Raw genomic sequence first — 19,693 nt, 5'->3', positions numbered from 1 at the left:
GGCGCCACATACTAGTTTATTGAATGCGCAGAAGTTGACGTGCTTGACAGTAGTAGTAAGTAGCAGCTGATCGCAGCACAGCAGAGCAGACGCGAATATTGTTCGAGTACTTGTTCATTTATTTTCACTCTGTTAGGTTAACATTTCTATAAGTCACAAAGTAATGTTGGGAAAAATAAAAACAAAGCAGGAGAAAAGTGGCGGTAAGTAAGAAAACTGTTTTAAAAATAAATGTAAATGGTAAACGATAAAAAGTTAGGAACTATTATAGACTCTCCTATGAGAGGTTATGTTTGTTATTTATTTGCTATTTAGAAACATTGCAGTGAATAAAAATTAATGGATTGTGTTTAAATTAATTTTAAAGAAAATTATTTAATAATAATTTATGAGCAAATCCATATGCAAGTAAAATACTGTTACATAATATGAAATTAACTAAAGCAGGTTTTAATTGCGATTGCAGAGATTGTTGCGTATAGTGAGGCAGCAGTTGTAAACAATGCTGCGGTTGTAGAATATTGTAAAATATCAATGGCAGCTTTGTCAGGTGGTACAGCTGGTTTACTAGGATTGACTGGGTTATATGGATTTGGATTTTATATTTTTGCAGTTTTTGGGCTATGGGTAAGATTATCTTAAGAATAGCTTTAACAATAATTATATATAATATTACAAACATCTTTTTATATAGGCAATGCTATTGATGAAAGCTGGTGGTCAGTGGAAAAAATACTTTATTAGCAGACGGCATTTATTAACAAGCGGTTTCTTTGGAGGGCTTTGTGTATCCTTTGAAGCAATTTGTAAAAATAAGTTTTATTTTCAGACATCAATTTTCCTTAATAACAATTATTATGTGACTGCAAAACTTTCTACAGACATACGTATTATTCTGGACGTATCCTTTCCTACAATAATGCAAATAATATATATTTCTATACATATATGCCTAAAATCGTTATGAATGCTAAATATGCTATGAATTTCTTAATGATAAATCAGATTTTTATATGGAATGGTTCACGTTTACTGAGGACAATTTGCAACATTTATGATAATGCAATTATAAATACATAAGTATCATAAAGTTGCATAATTAGATATAAGCTAGTCATAAGAATTGTTGTATTTTTTTCACTCAAATATTTTGAATATTGAGCAAATAAACGATAAAACATTCATATGATGTATAAGTATATCAATATGTACATAGAATAGATTTAAATATATGATAAAACGATCACGATTTTTATTATCCAAAATATTTAAATATAAAGATAGAAATATGTCAATACAAAAGCCAATGCAATAGAAATGTAAGCATTTTTTTTTTATTGAATGTCTAATATATTTGCATAATAAATTATTAATCATTGTCTTAATTAATTAAGATTACCTATAAACTTACGTATCTTTATTTATACATAGACACATACATGCAATACTTATGAATATATTGATATAAATAATCACGATTACCTTTAAAGCTCTCGAGTTCATATTGAATTATGATATTAGAAATGAAAAATTATGTAAATTTTTTCCTTGCAGCGTGCATTATATTTTAAAGTAAATTAATCAAATTTTTATGCGAAATTATTTACACATATCTTTTGGAGAAGGAAATGAGTAGTTCGCAATGATTATGACAACGCAATTATACAAAAAACGATATAGCAATATTATATAGTTGTGTAATTTCATAAATCATTCATTAAAAATCATTTTTATATATGTGTAATGCAAGAAAAAAATTCACATAATTTTTCGCTTTTAATGTAAATCATTATTATAGCTAATCATTATCATTGAAATCAAATGCTTAAATTATTCACAATAAATTTTTCTTTAAATTGATTATTGATCGATGAATATTCTAAGCACTTTGAGGATTATTTGCTTGCATCTGATACAATTACTAATAATTTACTATATCTTATATTTCTATTTTACTGTACATTATTATTCTGATATATTAATATTCTTTAATATTCCAAAGTAGAAGAAGAATTCTCACACTAGAAAAAAATACATTTTTTGTACTTAACATGCTCACATTTTCTACTTTAACATTTAATACTTTTAATTCATTCGTCTTCTATCGCTGCTAACGCTCGCTACAAAAACAAAAAGTCATATATTAATATATATCATTAGATAAAATTTGTATCTTTAATATTCTTAATAATTATACATATATTTTAAATATATATATATATATATATATATATATATATATAAATTTTAATACTTAATTTACGGGAAAAACTCGATTTCGGCAGTGAAAATCAATCGTACGATGAAATAGCATCATGACTTTGCTAAGAAAGTGCAAGGGTTCAAATTTTTGTCTCGGAAGTTTGTTCGTGCGCTATTGTCTCTTGTTGACGGCTTTCGGTGACAATTTCGAAGGGTCTTCCAATTTCCAAGGCTTCCAATCTTCGCTCCTCGTCCATCTTATCTAGTTCCGCTTTGCTTAAGTGATAAACTATTCCGGCCCCGTAACCATCGCCCAGAACGTTGATCGAAGTCCTGATCCGATCACTTAAAAACGAAACGCTTGCTTTAATTTACGGAAAATCGATAAAAATGTTTGTGTAACTTACAGCATCCAATCGATAGCGAACAATAGAGAAACATCATTCGTAGGAAGGCCCAAGGCGGTTAGCACCAACAGCATGGTGACTAATGCAGCGCTGGGGATGCTTGCAGCCCCGACGCTTGCCAAGGTAGCTGTAAGGCTGTAAAAAGTTAATATAAATATTTGTTTAATTTACTAATCAGATATATATTGAGATTCTTTTATTAACAATGATTTCAAATTAATTATATTGCATATAAAATACAATAATATATAATATTATTATTAATAAAAAAAAAATTGAATAAACAAACTTGAGAAAAACAATTCCTACAAATTATGTATACCTGACCGTAATAACTTCAACGAATCCTAATGAGATTCCATTCAATTGTGCGATAAATATCGCAGCCACGGCTTCGTAAAGAGCCGTGCCATCCATATTTACGGTAGCACCGACTGCCACGACGAAACGTGTCACTCGTGTATCAATCTTATTGTTTTCTTCGAGACAACGAAAAGTTATAGGCAAAGTTGCTGCACTACAATCATAAATTCATAACATTCGACAATGATATGTCATATCATGATATTTGAATTAATTTTAAAATTACATTTAAAGAGACTTTTGAACCAATCTTTAGATAAAGTAGTAAAGAAAAATCGAGTATTACCTCGAAGCTGTACCCAGCGCAGTCACCCAGGCTTGCATCATGCCTCTAAAGAATACAGCTGGATTCTTTCGAGTCATAAACCAATAGATCATCGGCAATGTGATAATCGCGTGAATCATCAAGCCCAATATAACTGTTACCATGTATAGACCTAACATTTGAGCAGTTGCCGCCAGATTTGCAATAGACATAATTTTTCCAGCTATCAGACACATAATTCCGAACGGAGAATACCTGCAGCGATTATCGATTATATTGTCTAATGGAAAATAATTAAAAGCCGAAAGAAAAAAGAAAGATTTAAAATATGAAAATGAAATTATTTATAAATGGATAATAAGTACAATTGACTATAGTTCTCGATCATGATATGTGATGATATCTGAAATATACGTATTATTCCAGCATTATTTCATACCAGACCACGATGATCGTGACGAGTTTCATGATAATCTCGTTTAGCACCACGAAAAAGTCCACCATCAGCTTGCCGCGAGGTCCTATCTGGCCCGCGAGCACGCCAAAGATAATGCAGAACACAATCATGCCCATTACGTTCGTGCCGTCCTTGTAAACCAAGGTCGGCTCTAGTATATATTCGCTCTGATTCAAATTGCCGATTACGACCACTTTCTTCTTCACGTAGGAAGTCTGAACTTGCTGGAAGCATGCTTGTACCAGGTTCTCCGGCACCATGTTTCTAAAAACGAAAAAAAAATTACGAGTTTCGTGACGTGAATTACGATCGTGGAATTGACAGATTGTTTTTCCATACCGAATTATATCGAGGATCGCGTCTACAGTGGAAACTTTCGCCTCCTCGGCTTTCACAACCGCCGCAACCGTAGTTTTGATTCGTGGGTCACCGGGATGGATCATCAATACCATCGCGATACCCACTATGGCGGCGAGAATGGTTGTTATCGAGTAGTATGTTAACGCTCTGACCCCTATTCTTCCTGATCTTTGAACGTCTAGTTGTGCCATTCCTGAAATTAATATATCGCTCGAATATTAAATTTTAATGGAAACAAGAAAATAGAAAAACAAACTAAAAAATAAATTTCAAGCATATTTTTGCTACATTAATATGAAATTTTAATATTTGACATAAGATTCTTCGTTTTTAATGTTTACGTAATTAAATATTCGCGTAATTAAATTTTGTTCCTCTATTTTCATTGCGATTATTTTCTCGAGATGATAGATTGTCGACGTATTATAATTACCCGAGATTAGCGACGAGATGATGAGTGGCAAGATAAACATCTTCAACATCCGCATAAGGATCTCTCCCGGAAAACTGACGAGAGTTATAGATTGCGGGGTGAGATTGGCCAATCGCCCCAGAAACCCGAGACCTAGTCCCACCAAAACTCCAGCGATGGTCAGTGCCAGAAGCAAATTATTTCCCATCCATTCTATCACCTATATTTCCCATAGGAAAATTTAATAAGATTTTCTCGTTCTCGGACATTTATTTTTCTTTTTGCATTTTTCAAGACACAAATTCCAAGAAAATAAATTCAATCTATTTTCATAAAACGATATGTGTATTTCTCTTTTTTATCGCAAAAATTGAATTTAATTGAATGAAATTGATAGCACTCTTAAGATATTATCCACAAGCTCGATTCTAAAAAGCTTACCATCTGTAATCTGTCGAGCGCCGTTACTTTACGCTGCGCTTTCACCTCGACCTCTTCCTCGGATGTCATCTTCTCGATATCCTCCTCTGTGCATGACCTGGAAGACATCTCAAGTAAGAAGCAGGTCGGATTTTTAATAAAAATAAGAAAAATCTTTTACGTGTGGCCACCCTCCTTGGCATCCGTCGAGGTTCCGCGGAGAACCGCAACAGCGCCGGAAATGCGTTGTCCTAAAGACATCCTTCGAGCTTCAAAAGCACGTAGCTTCGAGATTTCGTGAGATGTCTTCCTCCGTAACGCGACGGATATCGGGATAGATCTTGCGAATCTTCATCCCGCGGCCTTCATGGCTGTGTTGCATCTTTCCATGTGAATCATCTCGATTTATTCAGATATCAACGTCCGATAGTAACGTCCAATTTTTCTGGATTATCGAGTATGAAAGAAATATGTGTATATTTTTCTCGAATATATATAAAATTATAAAAAATTATTAAAGCAATTATATCATCTACATGTAAAGTATTAAGCAAATAAATAATTTTGAAGCATTTTTTAACTTTAAAGCAGCGAAAACGATAAGCAAAGAAAACGATAAAGATAATCGCAAAGTTTTTTAATTAAAAAAATTTACATCGCGTCGTAGGAATAGTATAAAAATCCTTGATTCTCCGTTCTTCTTATCTTCTGCTTTGCTTTCTTTCGTTTACGTTCTCCGGAATTAAACTGACACTTCTCCTCGCAAACGATTATCGAAGCACGTGCAAATCGTTTGATAGCGCATCGCGACACACGACAATGCTTTGGCGCGGACCACCGGGAACTACACTCACGAACACGCGAGAGCCAACACTGGTCCCGAGGAAACGATGACGGGGTAAGACCCCAAAGGAGGTCACACCCGATCTGTTACATTCAGGATCATTGCACCGTTGCAGGCGCGAGTGACATCCGCAAAGCTTTTCGCGCGTGCGATCGACTGCCGAGATCGGATAGATATGCCGGTGGGCTTTAGGTATCGCCGCGGATCTGCCTGCAATCAGGCAGATAATGTGCCCCATCCAGGAAGTTGATTAGCTGTGCGCGTCGAGGGAGGCAAAGGGGAAGGTGAGGGAAGCAAAAGGCGCGCATACCGAAAGGGGGAAAAGGGGGCAGATGGACAGAGATGCGTGATCGGGGAGAAAGAGAGACCGGTAGAAGGCACAGGAAGAAGGCACTCATCGCGGTGGGTCGCACGGCACCGAATAATAAACTCCGAAGGGAGAAAAATGCCGCTGCTCTATGCTGCATTTTGCAGAAATTATCGATTTCTTTGATTTTGAAGGATCATCGCTTTTGATGTTGGCGAACGTATGATACGTGGGGAATCAAAGGGGAAGAGAAAGGGCGAGAGAATGAAATAGATCTTGAACAATGACGTCCGAGCGTTGAAGAGTGTGGAATGTTATCACGTAATTCATCAAGAGCCTGCATTAGATCCGGAAGATGAGATGTGAAATCGCATATTATATAGATTCGTAGACGCAAGCACTGATTGATAGAGAGAACGAGACAAGATAAATAATTATATTATGTGACGCAACGTATAATATTATTCGTATTATTTACATTACATAAATAATTACAAATTTACAGTATTTTTTATGACATAATAACAACATTAGTCACATCTCTTTTACCAAAATTATTTTATTTCTTTCAAAGTATATTTCGATCGAATATGAACACAATAATATTCACACACAGCTGAAATTTCAAAACAACATTTCTAAATTAATTATCAAAACTGTCAATTTTTAATTTTTTTAAATGGTTATTTTGAGGAAAAGAGATTATGCGGAAATATTTGTAATTATTTTAGATGCACATAGGATACGACCATTTATAAGACCCTTTTGTATATCCGTTGGGAAGTAACCTAATTCCTCTAGCAATGACGGCTATGAGTGACTATATATAGACATAACATCGGATTCATGGTGATAGTATAATGCGAGGGCAAATCAAATCTCCCCACGATAACGCATTTAACATCTTGTAACTTTCGAAAGAGCGAATCTCGAGATTAATTAATAATGCGCGTAAAACAAAATCAAGTTACAATTGTCGTTGCTCGTATATTTTATTTTTATATAATTATATTTTATTTTCCATCTATATTACTTTCTCACTCAAATATTACTTTTTCTATCAAAAAGATATATTATGAAAGCAGCTTTTCTTCTTTTTAAATTTGTTTTTTAAATTAACAAATAATAAACTAAAATATGAATTAATTGTATGTGTATGAAATTACTATTGTATGTGATATAAAATCATATATTTAATTTAATTATTGTTATACGTTTTGATTTATTCGAGAGATATAAAATTTATTGGAAATATCCAATAATTACGTAAAATTAAATGTCTTTCTCATACGCATATACGCATGCACACACATTGACATACACAGATAGTGTTACTTGTATATAAACAAATGTACAAATATACTTTTACACAATATAAACAAATATACTTTTTTGTACCTACTGGAAAATATTAGTTTTAACAATTTTCAGTTGAATCACATCTCAATAAGTATATTTCATAATTATAATAACATATATCTCTATAAGATATATAACATTCATTAAACACACACACACTCTCTCTTTCTCTGTCTCCCTCTTTTATAGATAAAATTAATTTATTTTATAATCTACTTATCTACTACATGGAGTATAAATTTTTATCACAGATTAAATCGTTTATATGTTTTGTCTATAAAAATAATTTTTTTTATAATCTACAGCTATATTACGGCATAATAATACATCTATAATCAAAGAGATAACAAAAAATCAGATTATTAAATGTGAAAGGCATTAAATATTTTTTAATAGCACCATAATAATATGAGCTAGATATATTTATAACATTTATAACAATATAAACTTGTTTACATTAGACGAGTGTACATACACGCGAATTCCGCGCGTGACGTAGCGTACTGTCACGTGATGTCCCACGTGCGTCTCGCTTTGGTTCGGTCTTGTCGGTCGGCCCGGTCGGCCGATGTGTCGTGTGTTTTGCGTACTCCCGCTTATTGTTAGCCTCACATTCGCGATGGCAATGTACTCGAAACGCGAGAGACATTTTCTCTACAACAGCCTGGCAATTCTGCTGAAGGCTGTGGAGAAGCAGCGAACGACAATAGATCTGCGAAACGAAGCGTCGATTTTCGGCATCGTCGAACAAGCCGACGCGTACGTAACTTTCAATATTTTCATTTTCGCTCCGACGTGAAATTCACGTTTTTCATAAAAAATAATTATTGTATTTAAAAATTCACGTTTTTTTCGTTAATAATAGTGTGTATATGCAACTGTTGGAATAGAGCGTCTTGTAAATAACATATGTCAAAAGTTGCTCAACGATATTTTCTTCTTTTAGAATAAAGGATCGACATGATAAATAAATCGTTTTCTTTCTTTTTTACAGATACATGAATGTCATAATGAGAGACTGCGTGTTTACGGATCCGCGCGAGGATTCGTTCAAGTTTGAAATGTTCTTCGTGCAGGCGAGAAACATCCGTTGCGTTCATATCCCGCCGAATGTAAGTATACACTGAAAATCTCGATTACTCTTCTCGCTCTGGTGACTTTTTTTTTTCAATTATTATCTGGGGACGATAATTAGCACGATCGAAACGCGCGGCTCATTTAGGTTATACAATGTTCGTGAAAGTTCTTATTCGATGGACAGATAGATAAGAAAACATCTGGATACTGAATTTCGAGAGAAACCTTGTCAAATAAGATTCAGGTATTTTTAGTATTTCAAAGTTGCTCGGTCTGATTTTTTGCCGGCAACTGACTTGCATTGTATTTAACATAAAGCTGCGGAATTACTCGAACATAATATACAATGCTAACATACATTTGTTGTAACGTCATTTGCCGAGAACAATACATTAGTGATAAAATAGTTTAGATATGATTAAGGTATTGAGTCCTTGTCATAGTACTGTCAAGATTGTATGCAGACACGCCCCTGTATATAAACGTGTAATCAGTAAAACAGAAACATTATTCGGTGCGATTGTGTATATAGACTCTTGTCAATACAGTTCCAAAGTATTTAATAAATTTGAAGAATTTGGTAAATCCATTAAAGTTAACATGGATGTATTCAAATTCACCGACTATGATTGCATTGGTTTTGACTTGGACAATACCTTGCTGCGTTACAATATTACAAATCTAGTGCAAAGAGAGTATGAGATATTAGCTAGATTCTTGGTGGATGAACGGAAATACAGTGCAAAACATCTTTTAAAGCCGTTGACAGACAATGATTTGGATTTCATGCAAAAGGGATTATTGTTAGATGCTGAAAGAGGAAACATACTCAGGGTGAGCCCAGATGGTGTTATTCGTAGAGCATGCCATGGATCACATCTTTTAAGTGCAGATCAAATAAATGAAATATATCCTGGACAAAGATGGGAAGTAACAGACACTTTCTGTAAAAATATGATGGCAACCTGGAATGGTCCTTTGTCTGAAAAAATAAGAAGTCTTCTTGATTATTTTGATATGCCGACGAGTATTGTGTTTGCACGGGCTGTAGATACACTTGATGAAGAACACGGATCCTCTTTAAATAAATATAATGTTTGGCCTGATATATTGGATGGATTGATTATGATGTTTTCTAAAGACAATTTCCATTTAAACAAAGGGATCATTGGTGACATTAAGAAAAATCCAGAAAAATATTTGCATAAATGTAGTTCAGATACAATTTCATGGTTGAGAGAAGTAAAGAAAAAATTCGCTACCTTTCTTCTTACTGGATCAAATGCAGATTTTGCAAGCTTTACTGCAAATTATGCTCTCGGAGAAGATTGGCAATCTCTTTTTGATATTGTAATATGTTATGCGAAAAAGCCAGGTTTTTTTATTAATGATCGACCATTTTTCACTGTTATAAACAATCATGAAACTTGTTGTTGTATTACGAGTAAAGATTTTAATCGAGGTGAAATATATAGTCAAGGAAATTGGAAAGAATTATCAGAATTTTTTGTTGGTATAACAGGAAAAGCTGGTCAACGGTGTTTATATTTTGGCGATAACGTTATACAAGACATTTATGTACCAAATGTATTTGCACATTTTGATATAATAGCCGTAGCGGAGGAACAAATGTCAGAAGGGATGCTTTATCATGAATTGACTCATCCCGATGAGAATATTTTGAATTCAAAGTTTTGGGGATCTTACTTTTGTTTGAAAGATCCAACAGTTAATGTAGATTCTTTGTTTGGGCATATAATAAAAAAACATGCCAAACTCTGTATACCAAAAATTGATTTGGTTACACAGAGATCATTAGAAGAATCTATTCCTTGTTTTGATGGAAAATCTTACTGTGGATATTATCCAGCCATACCACTTAGTATATCAGCAATGTGATATATAAATAATAATAACACAATTATATCGTACAAATTGTAATATCACATTTTTTCGTTATATAGAAAACTTGATCAATATATATAAAAAATTTCAAGTAATACTTTTTAGATATGATATAATTTAGAACAATAATTGCACTTATGTAAAAACATTTTAAGATATTTTATTTAATGTTATGGTTATATCTTTGATAGAAATATTCAAAAGTAAAAATTAATTATTGTGTTAGATATTATCATCTAATAAAATTATATGTTATAATTTAAGATACGGATTATACCAGCTATCAAGGAACAGTTAAAGCAATTAAGTGGTCCATCAAAGGAAATGAAGAATACAAAATATACTTTTAAAAATAAACGCATTCAGCAAAGGCAACAGGAAGGCCTCGCAGCTGTAGAACAAATTTTAGAAAGTAGGGATGAAACACAAAATAAATGATATTTTTGAAAAATTTGATTTAGAGGATTTAAATTATTATTCGTCCTTGAATTTGACTTGCTATTAATCATAATACATATTCATATATATGATTAATTTGAATATATATTGTATAATTTAGGATGCAGATATAATCTGACTCTGAATTTATTTTTTTTATTGAATATATTTTATATTTCAAGTTAGGTAAAAAGGTTACCATGATAATATTTTATATGATTTACCTCTACATATTTTTACATTATGTATAAAAATATTGTGAAATATATATTGTAAAAATATTTATTATAATCATATTAAAAAAGAATTGAATAATGTAACACTAGTTGCATGTTTAATGTAAATAAGCATGCAACTTTCATATTAATTGTCACACTTTCATAATAAATGTCTCATCATTATTCAACATACAGCATAAGAGGAATGCTATTATTATCAAGAGAAATACTTCAATGAAAATATAATAAAATTTCGTATAAAATTTATATATAAATCATTATGTGTTATTTTCTTTCAACAGCTATGGCAATGCCCATTCCTCCTCCAATGCATAACGATGCGACACCCTTTTTCTTTCCAGTTCTTTCTAAAATATGTAACAGAGTGACCAATATTCTTGTTCCTGAAACACAAAATTTTACTATGAAATGATAATTTTGTTGAAAGTTTAATATATATATATATATATATATATATGTTAATTCAATGTATACCTGACATGCCGATAGGATGACCTAGAGCAATAGCACCACCATTTACATTAACTTTCTCAGGATCAAGTCCAAGTTCTTGAACACATGCAATTGCTTGTGCTGCAAAGGCCTCGTTAAGCTCATAAAAATCCACTTCCTCCTTTGACCAATTCGCTTTTTTCAACTAGAATAAATGTATCTTCAATTACATATACATAATTGTCTCATTTTACATTGTGTTAGTATAATATAAAATTAATTTGAAAACAGATTTACTAACAACTAATTTAACAGCTTCAACAGGGCCAATACCCATAATCTGAGGATCAACTCCAATCGTTGCTACTGCAACAATTTCAGCTATTGGTGAAATTCCTTTACTTGTAGCAACTTCTTGAGACATAAGAACTACAGCAGCTGCACCATCATTTATACCAGAGGCATTGCCGGCAGTAACTGTACCATCATTCTAAATGGAATATGATAATATAAAAAAATGAATTTTTTTCATAAAGTTGTACGAAATGTTATAGAAAATAATATTTATTTACCGGTTTAAATGCTGGTCTTAATTTTGCAAGTTTCTCCACAGTTGTTCCAAATTTCGGGAATTCATCCTTAGATATAACAATAGATTCTTTTTTACCTGCAATGGTTACTGGAATAATTTCTTTGTCAAAATATCCAGCATTAATAGCAGTCTCTGTTTTCTGCTGAGATTTACTTGCATAGCAGTCTTGTGCCTCTCTATTTATTGCATATTTTTCAGCAATATTCTCAGCTGTCAAAAATGTAAATAATAAAAAGATATATATGATAATACTTATATAAAAATTTATTTTTATAATAGAAATTATATTCTGATGTAATACTTTTGTTTTACCTGTGATTGCCATATGAATATTATAGAAGGCATCTGTTAAACCATCATTCATCAGTGTATCAATTAAATTACAATTCCCTATTTTTATACCGTTCCTGAGGTAAGTGGCATGCGGTGTTCTGCTCATGCTTTCTTGACCACCAGCCACAATTATTTCACTTTCTCCTGATTTTATGGAAGAATAGCCATTTATAACAGACCTACATAACATTTTTACATAATATATTATAGAATTTTATATTATTCAAAATAAATTTTATTGCATGATTAAGAAGCATATATTATATAACATATAAATTGTGCATACTGTAGACCAGAGCCACACAACATATTTATTTGATAAGCAGGAATGTCAACAGGTATGCCAGCATTGACTGCTGCTTGTCTTGCAGAGTTTTGACCTTCTCCTGCTGCTAGTACCTAAATATAAATGTTGATAAATGTATGTATAGTTTATGAGAAATGTAAATTTGAATATATTTGCATTCTATTATTTCTCATCTATGCAAATTAGATACCTGTCCCATAATGACTTCAGATACTTCAGTTCCTTTTAATCCAACTCTTTTCAAACTTTCCTTAATAACAATACTCCCCATTTCTGAGGCTTTCAAGGAAGACAAACACCCACAGAATGATCCTACAAAAGAAATAGAAAAATTGCATTATTATAAAATTTTATATTTAGATTTTACTATATTATTACAAAAATATTTTAGATAAATATTCAAAAATAAGTTGAATTTTGTTTCTGTTTTTTGATGTACTTCAATACATATATTCTTATCCATTAATATTACATTGTTTTATAAAATGTTACTTATTTTAAAATTGTGATATAGTTCTATATAATTATATATATATATATATATATATATATATATATATATATATACACATATAATTTGAATAAATTTATAAGATAGCTATAAATTTTTAGTGTTTAAATTCGAAATAATTTAAATAGCATTACGTATTTTTAAAATTTTGCTGTGGAATTTAGATTCTATACAATAATTTGTATATTTTGATAATTTGATCAACAAATTATTGCATTTAATTTTATAGACATTATATATCATTATTATTACATATAATTCTTTTTACCTATGGGTGTCCTGACAGCCGAGACAATCACGACAGTACGATCACTCATTTTTACAAATTGAATGAACAATTCTACAGAAAAACTCTACAGAACAACGCACGAAGACTGCTATCTTTAGACTGCTTAAACGGAACCTATTAACTGTAAACTGGCAACTGGCGACTGGCGACTGGCGACTGACGACTGGCGACTGGCGACTGATGACTGGCGACTGGCAATATATGTCAGGAGCGGACTCGTAAAAGTATGTCAAAATGTACACTTGTACGAAAAAGAATTAAAATTCATATATTGAATAATTATATGACACAAATACTATATGATTTAAAAATCTAATATAAGACTATTTATTTATTATTAAATAGATAACGCATGCGATGATTTCCCGGAAATAATTATAATATATTGACAAGAATTAATCTGCATGAAGTATATAAATATTTAAACAAAATGTATGAAGATTTAATTTCTCGTTTTATAGAACAAATGTGTCTCTCTTTTTCTCTCATATAAAATACACATACAAAAATACAAAATGAAAAGTTGATTTATTGGGGCATTTTGTGACTGTCGTGATTAGTATGAAAATAATTTATTCATTTATCAGGACCGTGACAAATTGAAATTTTCTGAAGGAATAGAGATGGAAAAATACAGACAGAAACATCAGCAGTGTTCTTTTGATGCTCTTTGAATACAAAATCTTTCAGAAAAAATGTTCAGAATAGGAATAAAACTAGCAAAAAATCAAACACAATAACAATATTTGTGTTACATGTGTATATAAAGTACAATACAAACACAAATAAAGAGGATAAAGGTGAGAGTTTAGAATATCAAAAAAAAATTGACGAAAAAAAGATAAGAGCAGACAATAGCATTGCAACAATAATGTTATTGAAAAATATTCGCGCGTGTCATATGTGCATTATAAGATAAATGTTAGATAGTCTCACACACACATATTCCGAAATTTAATTGTAGTATTGGAAATCTATATATCGTGTAACGTGAAGTATAGATTTCCAGAACTGACAGTGAATTTCGAAACACGACCACACATAACCCTGTACAACTGACAGATGCCAGACAGCTGACATATGCCTCTGTTATGATCGTGCAGGTGGCGTTGACGCAGCATACCGGAGCGCCGCGTCACGGCGACGGCGCGTTTGTTTTTACCCAGCGTGCATTGTGAGATAGTGACTGGTGCTAAGATGGCCGACAACAGGGAGGAGATTTCGGAGCTCGTCGAAAAACGAGGTATTTATCGCCATTTATCCGTTGCTATTTCGTCGCGACGCGACGATCCGACATCGTCGAGTCGCGGATGTTGCCGCAGTGACGCGTCGTCACAGCTTATGAGCTTGCTGCGAGACACGCGGCGCTAATCGCCGCACGTCGCTGCACGTCGCTCGCGATCGAGAGGCGCGCGTGGCCCAACAAGCATGCCGATGGATCATCCGCTAGGAAACTGTTCTCGCTATCCGAGAAACATGCAAGAATCATCATATATGATCGTCGAGAAAGTTATCGCGAGACGCGCGACGTCTCGGTAACGTCGCGCCATCCATCCGCGACGGCTGTCATTGTCGTCGTTCGTTCGCCCTCGTCGTCGCCGTCGTTTATCAGACGTGACCAAACGCGCCAACGCGCCAACGTTTGACAGTGCGCGATCTCGCGATCGGCATAATACATGAATAATTGTCAAGCTCGAAGTCGAAATGCCAGACTGATTACTCATTAAGGTCATGCATCAACGGCCTTGCAGTTTGCGTCACCGCGATGATTGTCCCTACCACGACCGCTTTTGAGAGATTACCGTTATCTGTCTCCGTCCGTCTTTCCTTCTCGTCTCTCGCGATCTCGCTATCGTCGCTCGCGCCTCGTCTCATCCTTACGAAATTAATACCGGCTGATTCGCATACACGCCTACGTTCTCGAATCGTGCGCGGATCGGCTCAACATCGGTCGCGGCCTCTCACGCGGCACGTCAGCTGCGGCCCCGCCGCGCCACAACGTGCTCTCGCCGGCTACTCCTTCAGCTTCTCGTCATACATTTATCAGCATGTACATATTGTAAATCTATATTCTGTATCCTGTTAATAACCTATATGTTGTTTATTTTGGCTTTGGTGATTTGTACAATTATTTAAATATTGTTTTTTTTTTTTGTACGAACGAGTCACGTTACATATTAAAACATTCACGGCATTTAATTTATTAACGATAGTCAAGAAATATTTTTTAGTCTCAATCATTACTTTTAACAAAGATTAGAATCTTGGATAAAAATTAGTTATAAAATTATTAACGTTACATATTAAAAAATCATGATAAAATATCTATAAACAAATTTTTATTAAAAAAAAAACTTTACTACAACACACTTTTACAGAATTGAAAGAAATAATTAAAAAGAATATTAATATTAGGATACTGTATATATGTCGAACTAAATGGAACGTCGAGATATCGGATTTTTTTAAAAGTATTTAAATAAAGATTCTTGTGAGTTGTAGATATTGATTGTGTGTAGATATTACATTTATTTATATATATACATTTGTTTATTTTGTATAATTGCAGTAAACTGAATGAAATGATTATTTTGGATATCATATTTACATCACCTTTTAGAAATGATATTAAGATATTGAGAAAAAGCGAGATAATATGTGGAATTTTTTTTTTATTATTTATATTATTTTGAATTTTAAAATAAACTTTCTAATACGACATATCAGAAGAAAAATCTTTTTACTTGACATATAAACTACATACATCCATATATCTTCCATAAAAAAGAAATATATCTCTGGATATCACGTCAGTCATGTTATTTTAATTTCTGCAAAAAACTGTATATTAAGATATATACATATTTAATTAGTGATATGGAATACAATTAATTATATTATAATATGATTAACTGTAATATATTTTTAACGATGTACATTGGTTCGGTATATTGTATACGATTTATGCTCTTGTAGCTTCTGAAGCGAATATATCTCAGTCTTGATATCTAAATTAAGCGCAAGTTCTGAGTAACGCCATTTAATTTGTAACATCGCAATTTTCAGCCGCATCGAAGATATTGATGATAAAATTTTGATTTTATTTTGCGTACATAACGTGTCAGAAGTAATATTTTAAACGCAAACGTATATGATAAGAAAATTTTTAAATAGCAAAACGATTAACTCTGGTATATTTCTTCGCTGAATGGAAGATATTGGCTTTACTCGATCAACTATACATAAATCATGAAGTAAAATTGTGTAGGGAACGGCACATGTTTTTGCTTTGCGTGATCGTAACTTCGATTCCTTTATCACACTGATATCCGCGCGATTTCTAGTATCGATTATATATATATATATACGACACATGTTCAGTTCTATTACATTATTGCAGAATATCAATCAATCAGCAATAATAGTTTAACGATAAATCTGATATTTGTTGATGAAAAGCACTTTGCTTTGATATGATGAAATATTTAACACGGGAATTCTTTTTATGAAGTAACAAGTTTTAACGATATTAGTTCAGTATCAGTTTTATACTGAAAATAGAATTACGTGTGGAGAAAATTTAGATATATACAATATGCATTGTAGCTGATGTTTGTTAATATTATATCAAAAAGATATATAAAAATGTTACTTTACAAAATTTGTTCTTTATATAAATTATAGATAAAATTTTGTTCTCTCTTTCTCTGTTCAATAATTTTTGCTTTTTTTTTAAATTAATCGAATTTTAAACGAATCGCATTACGTTGAAAATTACTTGTACGTATAGCGACGGAGGCTTTTTAGCAATGACCCTGATACGAAGTGCATTTATTGATAATTAGTTTTGACTCTATATTGATTAACTTAACACATAATAGCGAAACTAGCCGGCGTATGTCGCCGTGATTCGAAAATGTTTTTATACGTCGTATATAATGTAGTTTAGAGACATATAAAATTTATTTATTAGCGACTTTGCATACGTGCGATTTCCACGTTGTAAGCTGCATCGGTCACTTACGTAGCACGCGCCAGATGGTTTCACGTATACTGACATGGTTCAGCGGATTTCTAACGGAAGGAAGTCGGTCGATTACGCACGTCTGTGCAGACACACGGGCTCCCGAAATACATAAATTCAACAATTTCATCATCGACGTATTTTTATTATTCTTATATTTACGATGTTGCAGTGATTCTTAACATTGCAATGCATTCGTAATGTTGATTATTATGATGTAACTCGGTGTTACATTTGAATAGTTTGAGCCAAATTTCACGATCAGCTTCAACATTTTTTAAAATCTTTTTCCGGAAATACGTTCTCGCATTCATGTATTTTCATGCAAAACAAAATATTATATCGTTATTTAAAAATTTATTTTTGTTGTCTAATTTTTATTTTTATTTGAAAGTTATTATCAGTTATTTTTTATTATATATTGTCTCTATGATATATATTCATTGTATCGTATTGCTAATTATAGTATTGACATGAGCTTATTGCAAATTCTACAACGTCTTAATATTAAATAATGTCAACATGTCAACTTTTCATATTGTACTTTATTCGAATGCAAAGTTCTTTCAAAAATCGTCGAAATGTCATCGCTGAACATATGTTTTACTGAATCTTTGCATAAAATAGATAACATGGAAGAAGGTGAATACATAACGTTTAAATAATTTTTATATCTTAACTTTGAATCTCTTTGCGAATATTTAAGCCTACATTAGACAATCTAATACGCGATAAAAATTTATTTATAATTTTAGGGACATATAATACGCAAAGAAAATATTTCAGAAGAAGCAAACGCACATATATATAATGTATACATATATTGAAATACATACATATAAGATATGCGATACACATAAAATTGGAAAAATAAAATTTGTAGATAGATTATCGTCTTTTGTTACGAATTAATTATGGATTGTTTAAAAAGAAATTTAAACAAAATTAATATTTGTTCAATTAGTTAAGGATCGTAGTGAAAACAACTATTTCAAAAGAAATATATTTCATAAATATATTTTCAAATTTTCAAAAGAAATATATTTCATAAAATATATTTCAAAAATATATTAAATTAGTCAAAAATTATTATATTAGTCAAAGATTAGTTTATGAATCATTCATTCATAACGATGAACTTTGATCGAGAACGTCGCAGTTACGGTTCATTATATCAGGTAGCCTTCATCTCTTTCATCGGGACAGTACAAGTCTGTTGAGTCGATCACATTCGAAGCTTCGCGTTTCGCGTGTTCGTGTTTCAGATTGATAGAGCTCTTTGGCGTACGAGTAGCGCACTGTGTAACGAAGGCGCTTAAGTAGGTTGAAGTTATTTATTCTCGTAACACCCATATGACTGCCTTCCCTCGGTAACGGTACGGTATTGTTGTTCGCCCCGATTTACGAAGCCATGTTTCAAAATCCTATCATTTATTTCTGGCTTTGATAATTTCATCGTACGCGCCGCTTTCCACTGCTAATCCTTCAATGTCGAATTCCCATGTCATGTACGTTCAAAAGGCAATTTATAATAATAGTTGCATGTATACACGTATGTTACAATCTATTGCTTTTATTTTAATTCTTTTTAACTTTACGTGTATTGCGTATGCTCTCTCTCTCTCTTTCTTTCTTTCTTTTTCTCCTATCTTTATTTAAATCGAGAGATTGATTTTCAATTTTAAGCCGTACTAAACTGGCATGGCTATTTCTTTTGGCAAGCTTTTGTAATTCTATATATCTTAGCGTTATACATTACTTCATTCAAAGTTTAAAGGGTATCATGTCTATATATATATATATATACATATGTATGTATAGATATAGATATATATCTGCATAGGTAATGGTTTATGCGATTCTCTTATTATTAAAGTAGATACCGGTGACAAATTATTCACCTAATTGTCACGAAGCAGAAGGGAAATTTATAGGTAACAAACGTGCGATTTTGCGTGATATTTTCCGAGTCAGGGTCACGTAGCCATTGATCGTGCCGACATTAGGGACGTGTAATAAACAGGAAACGATGTGGAACGCTTTAAATTGGTCGACATTTGCCGACTATGAGCCGAATCGGCAGCGGGAAGTGCTCGTGGTCGGTTCGAGTAATGAATCGTTCGTTCGTCTCGTGTCTTCGTGTGTCTCGA

At 32.4% G+C, this 19,693-nt stretch overlaps 4 protein-coding genes across 7 annotated transcripts; 2 read left to right on the top strand and 2 right to left on the bottom strand.

Moving 5' to 3' along the window:
* Positions 1 to 48: 48 nt before the first annotated feature.
* Positions 49 to 1,244, top strand: LOC126854554 (ER membrane protein complex subunit 6). 2 transcript variants are annotated; one of them, XM_050601418.1, is made up of 5 exons: positions 49 to 203; positions 467 to 627; positions 695 to 787; positions 882 to 901; positions 1,006 to 1,244. In XM_050601418.1, the coding sequence occupies exons 1-5, from the start codon at positions 164 to 166 to the stop codon at positions 1,034 to 1,036; spliced, it is 345 nt and encodes a 114-aa protein (XP_050457375.1). In that variant the 5' UTR covers positions 49 to 163; the 3' UTR covers positions 1,037 to 1,244. The 2 variants fall into 2 exon arrangements, with proteins under 2 accessions (XP_050457375.1, XP_050457374.1); XM_050601417.1 differs by lacking the exon at positions 882 to 901.
* Positions 1,245 to 1,366: 122 nt separating this feature from the next.
* On the bottom strand, positions 1,367 to 5,931 carry LOC126854540 (excitatory amino acid transporter-like). 2 transcript variants are annotated; one of them, XR_007688120.1, is made up of 11 exons: positions 5,542 to 5,931; positions 5,068 to 5,331; positions 4,908 to 5,004; positions 4,488 to 4,686; positions 4,034 to 4,247; positions 3,677 to 3,958; positions 3,259 to 3,492; positions 2,932 to 3,126; positions 2,610 to 2,744; positions 2,273 to 2,547; positions 1,367 to 2,183 (listed from the first exon to the last, which is right to left on the bottom strand). XR_007688120.1 is itself a non-coding variant. In XM_050601402.1 (10 exons), the coding sequence occupies exons 2-10, from the start codon at positions 5,145 to 5,147 to the stop codon at positions 2,343 to 2,345; spliced, it is 1,641 nt and encodes a 546-aa protein (XP_050457359.1). In that variant the 5' UTR covers positions 5,148 to 5,331; positions 5,542 to 5,931; the 3' UTR covers positions 2,252 to 2,342. The 2 variants fall into 2 exon arrangements, 1 of the variants encoding a protein (XP_050457359.1); XM_050601402.1 differs by lacking the exon at positions 1,367 to 2,183 and having other exon boundaries at positions 2,252 to 2,547.
* Positions 5,932 to 7,934: 2,003 nt separating this feature from the next.
* On the top strand, positions 7,935 to 10,834 carry LOC126854541 (U7 snRNA-associated Sm-like protein LSm10). 2 transcript variants are annotated; one of them, XM_050601404.1, is made up of 3 exons: positions 7,935 to 8,155; positions 8,391 to 8,508; positions 10,643 to 10,834. In XM_050601404.1, exons 1-3 carry the CDS (start codon positions 7,965 to 7,967, stop codon positions 10,814 to 10,816), a joined length of 483 nt encoding a protein of 160 aa, XP_050457361.1. In that variant the 5' UTR covers positions 7,935 to 7,964; the 3' UTR covers positions 10,817 to 10,834. The 2 variants fall into 2 exon arrangements, with proteins under 2 accessions (XP_050457361.1, XP_050457360.1); XM_050601403.1 differs by lacking the exons at positions 7,935 to 8,155; positions 8,391 to 8,508 and adding an exon at positions 8,726 to 9,307.
* A 435-nt stretch (positions 10,835 to 11,269) lies between these two features.
* LOC126854548 (acetyl-CoA acetyltransferase, cytosolic-like) lies at positions 11,270 to 14,567 on the bottom strand. The gene is made up of 9 exons (XM_050601412.1): positions 14,462 to 14,567; positions 13,499 to 13,760; positions 12,910 to 13,031; positions 12,699 to 12,811; positions 12,392 to 12,591; positions 12,060 to 12,289; positions 11,789 to 11,977; positions 11,530 to 11,692; positions 11,270 to 11,438 (listed from the first exon to the last, which is right to left on the bottom strand). Exons 2-9 carry the CDS (start codon positions 13,545 to 13,547, stop codon positions 11,320 to 11,322), a joined length of 1,185 nt encoding a protein of 394 aa, XP_050457369.1. The 5' UTR covers positions 13,548 to 13,760; positions 14,462 to 14,567; the 3' UTR covers positions 11,270 to 11,319.
* Positions 14,568 to 19,693: the final 5,126 nt, after the last annotated feature.

This window comes from Cataglyphis hispanica, chromosome 14 (genome assembly GCF_021464435.1).
Source record: "Cataglyphis hispanica isolate Lineage 1 chromosome 14, ULB_Chis1_1.0, whole genome shotgun sequence".
Classification (NCBI taxonomy): Eukaryota; Metazoa; Arthropoda; class Insecta; order Hymenoptera; family Formicidae; genus Cataglyphis; species Cataglyphis hispanica.
Note: the sequence above shows the minus strand (reverse complement) of the source record. Positions and strands in the feature narration are given on the sequence as shown.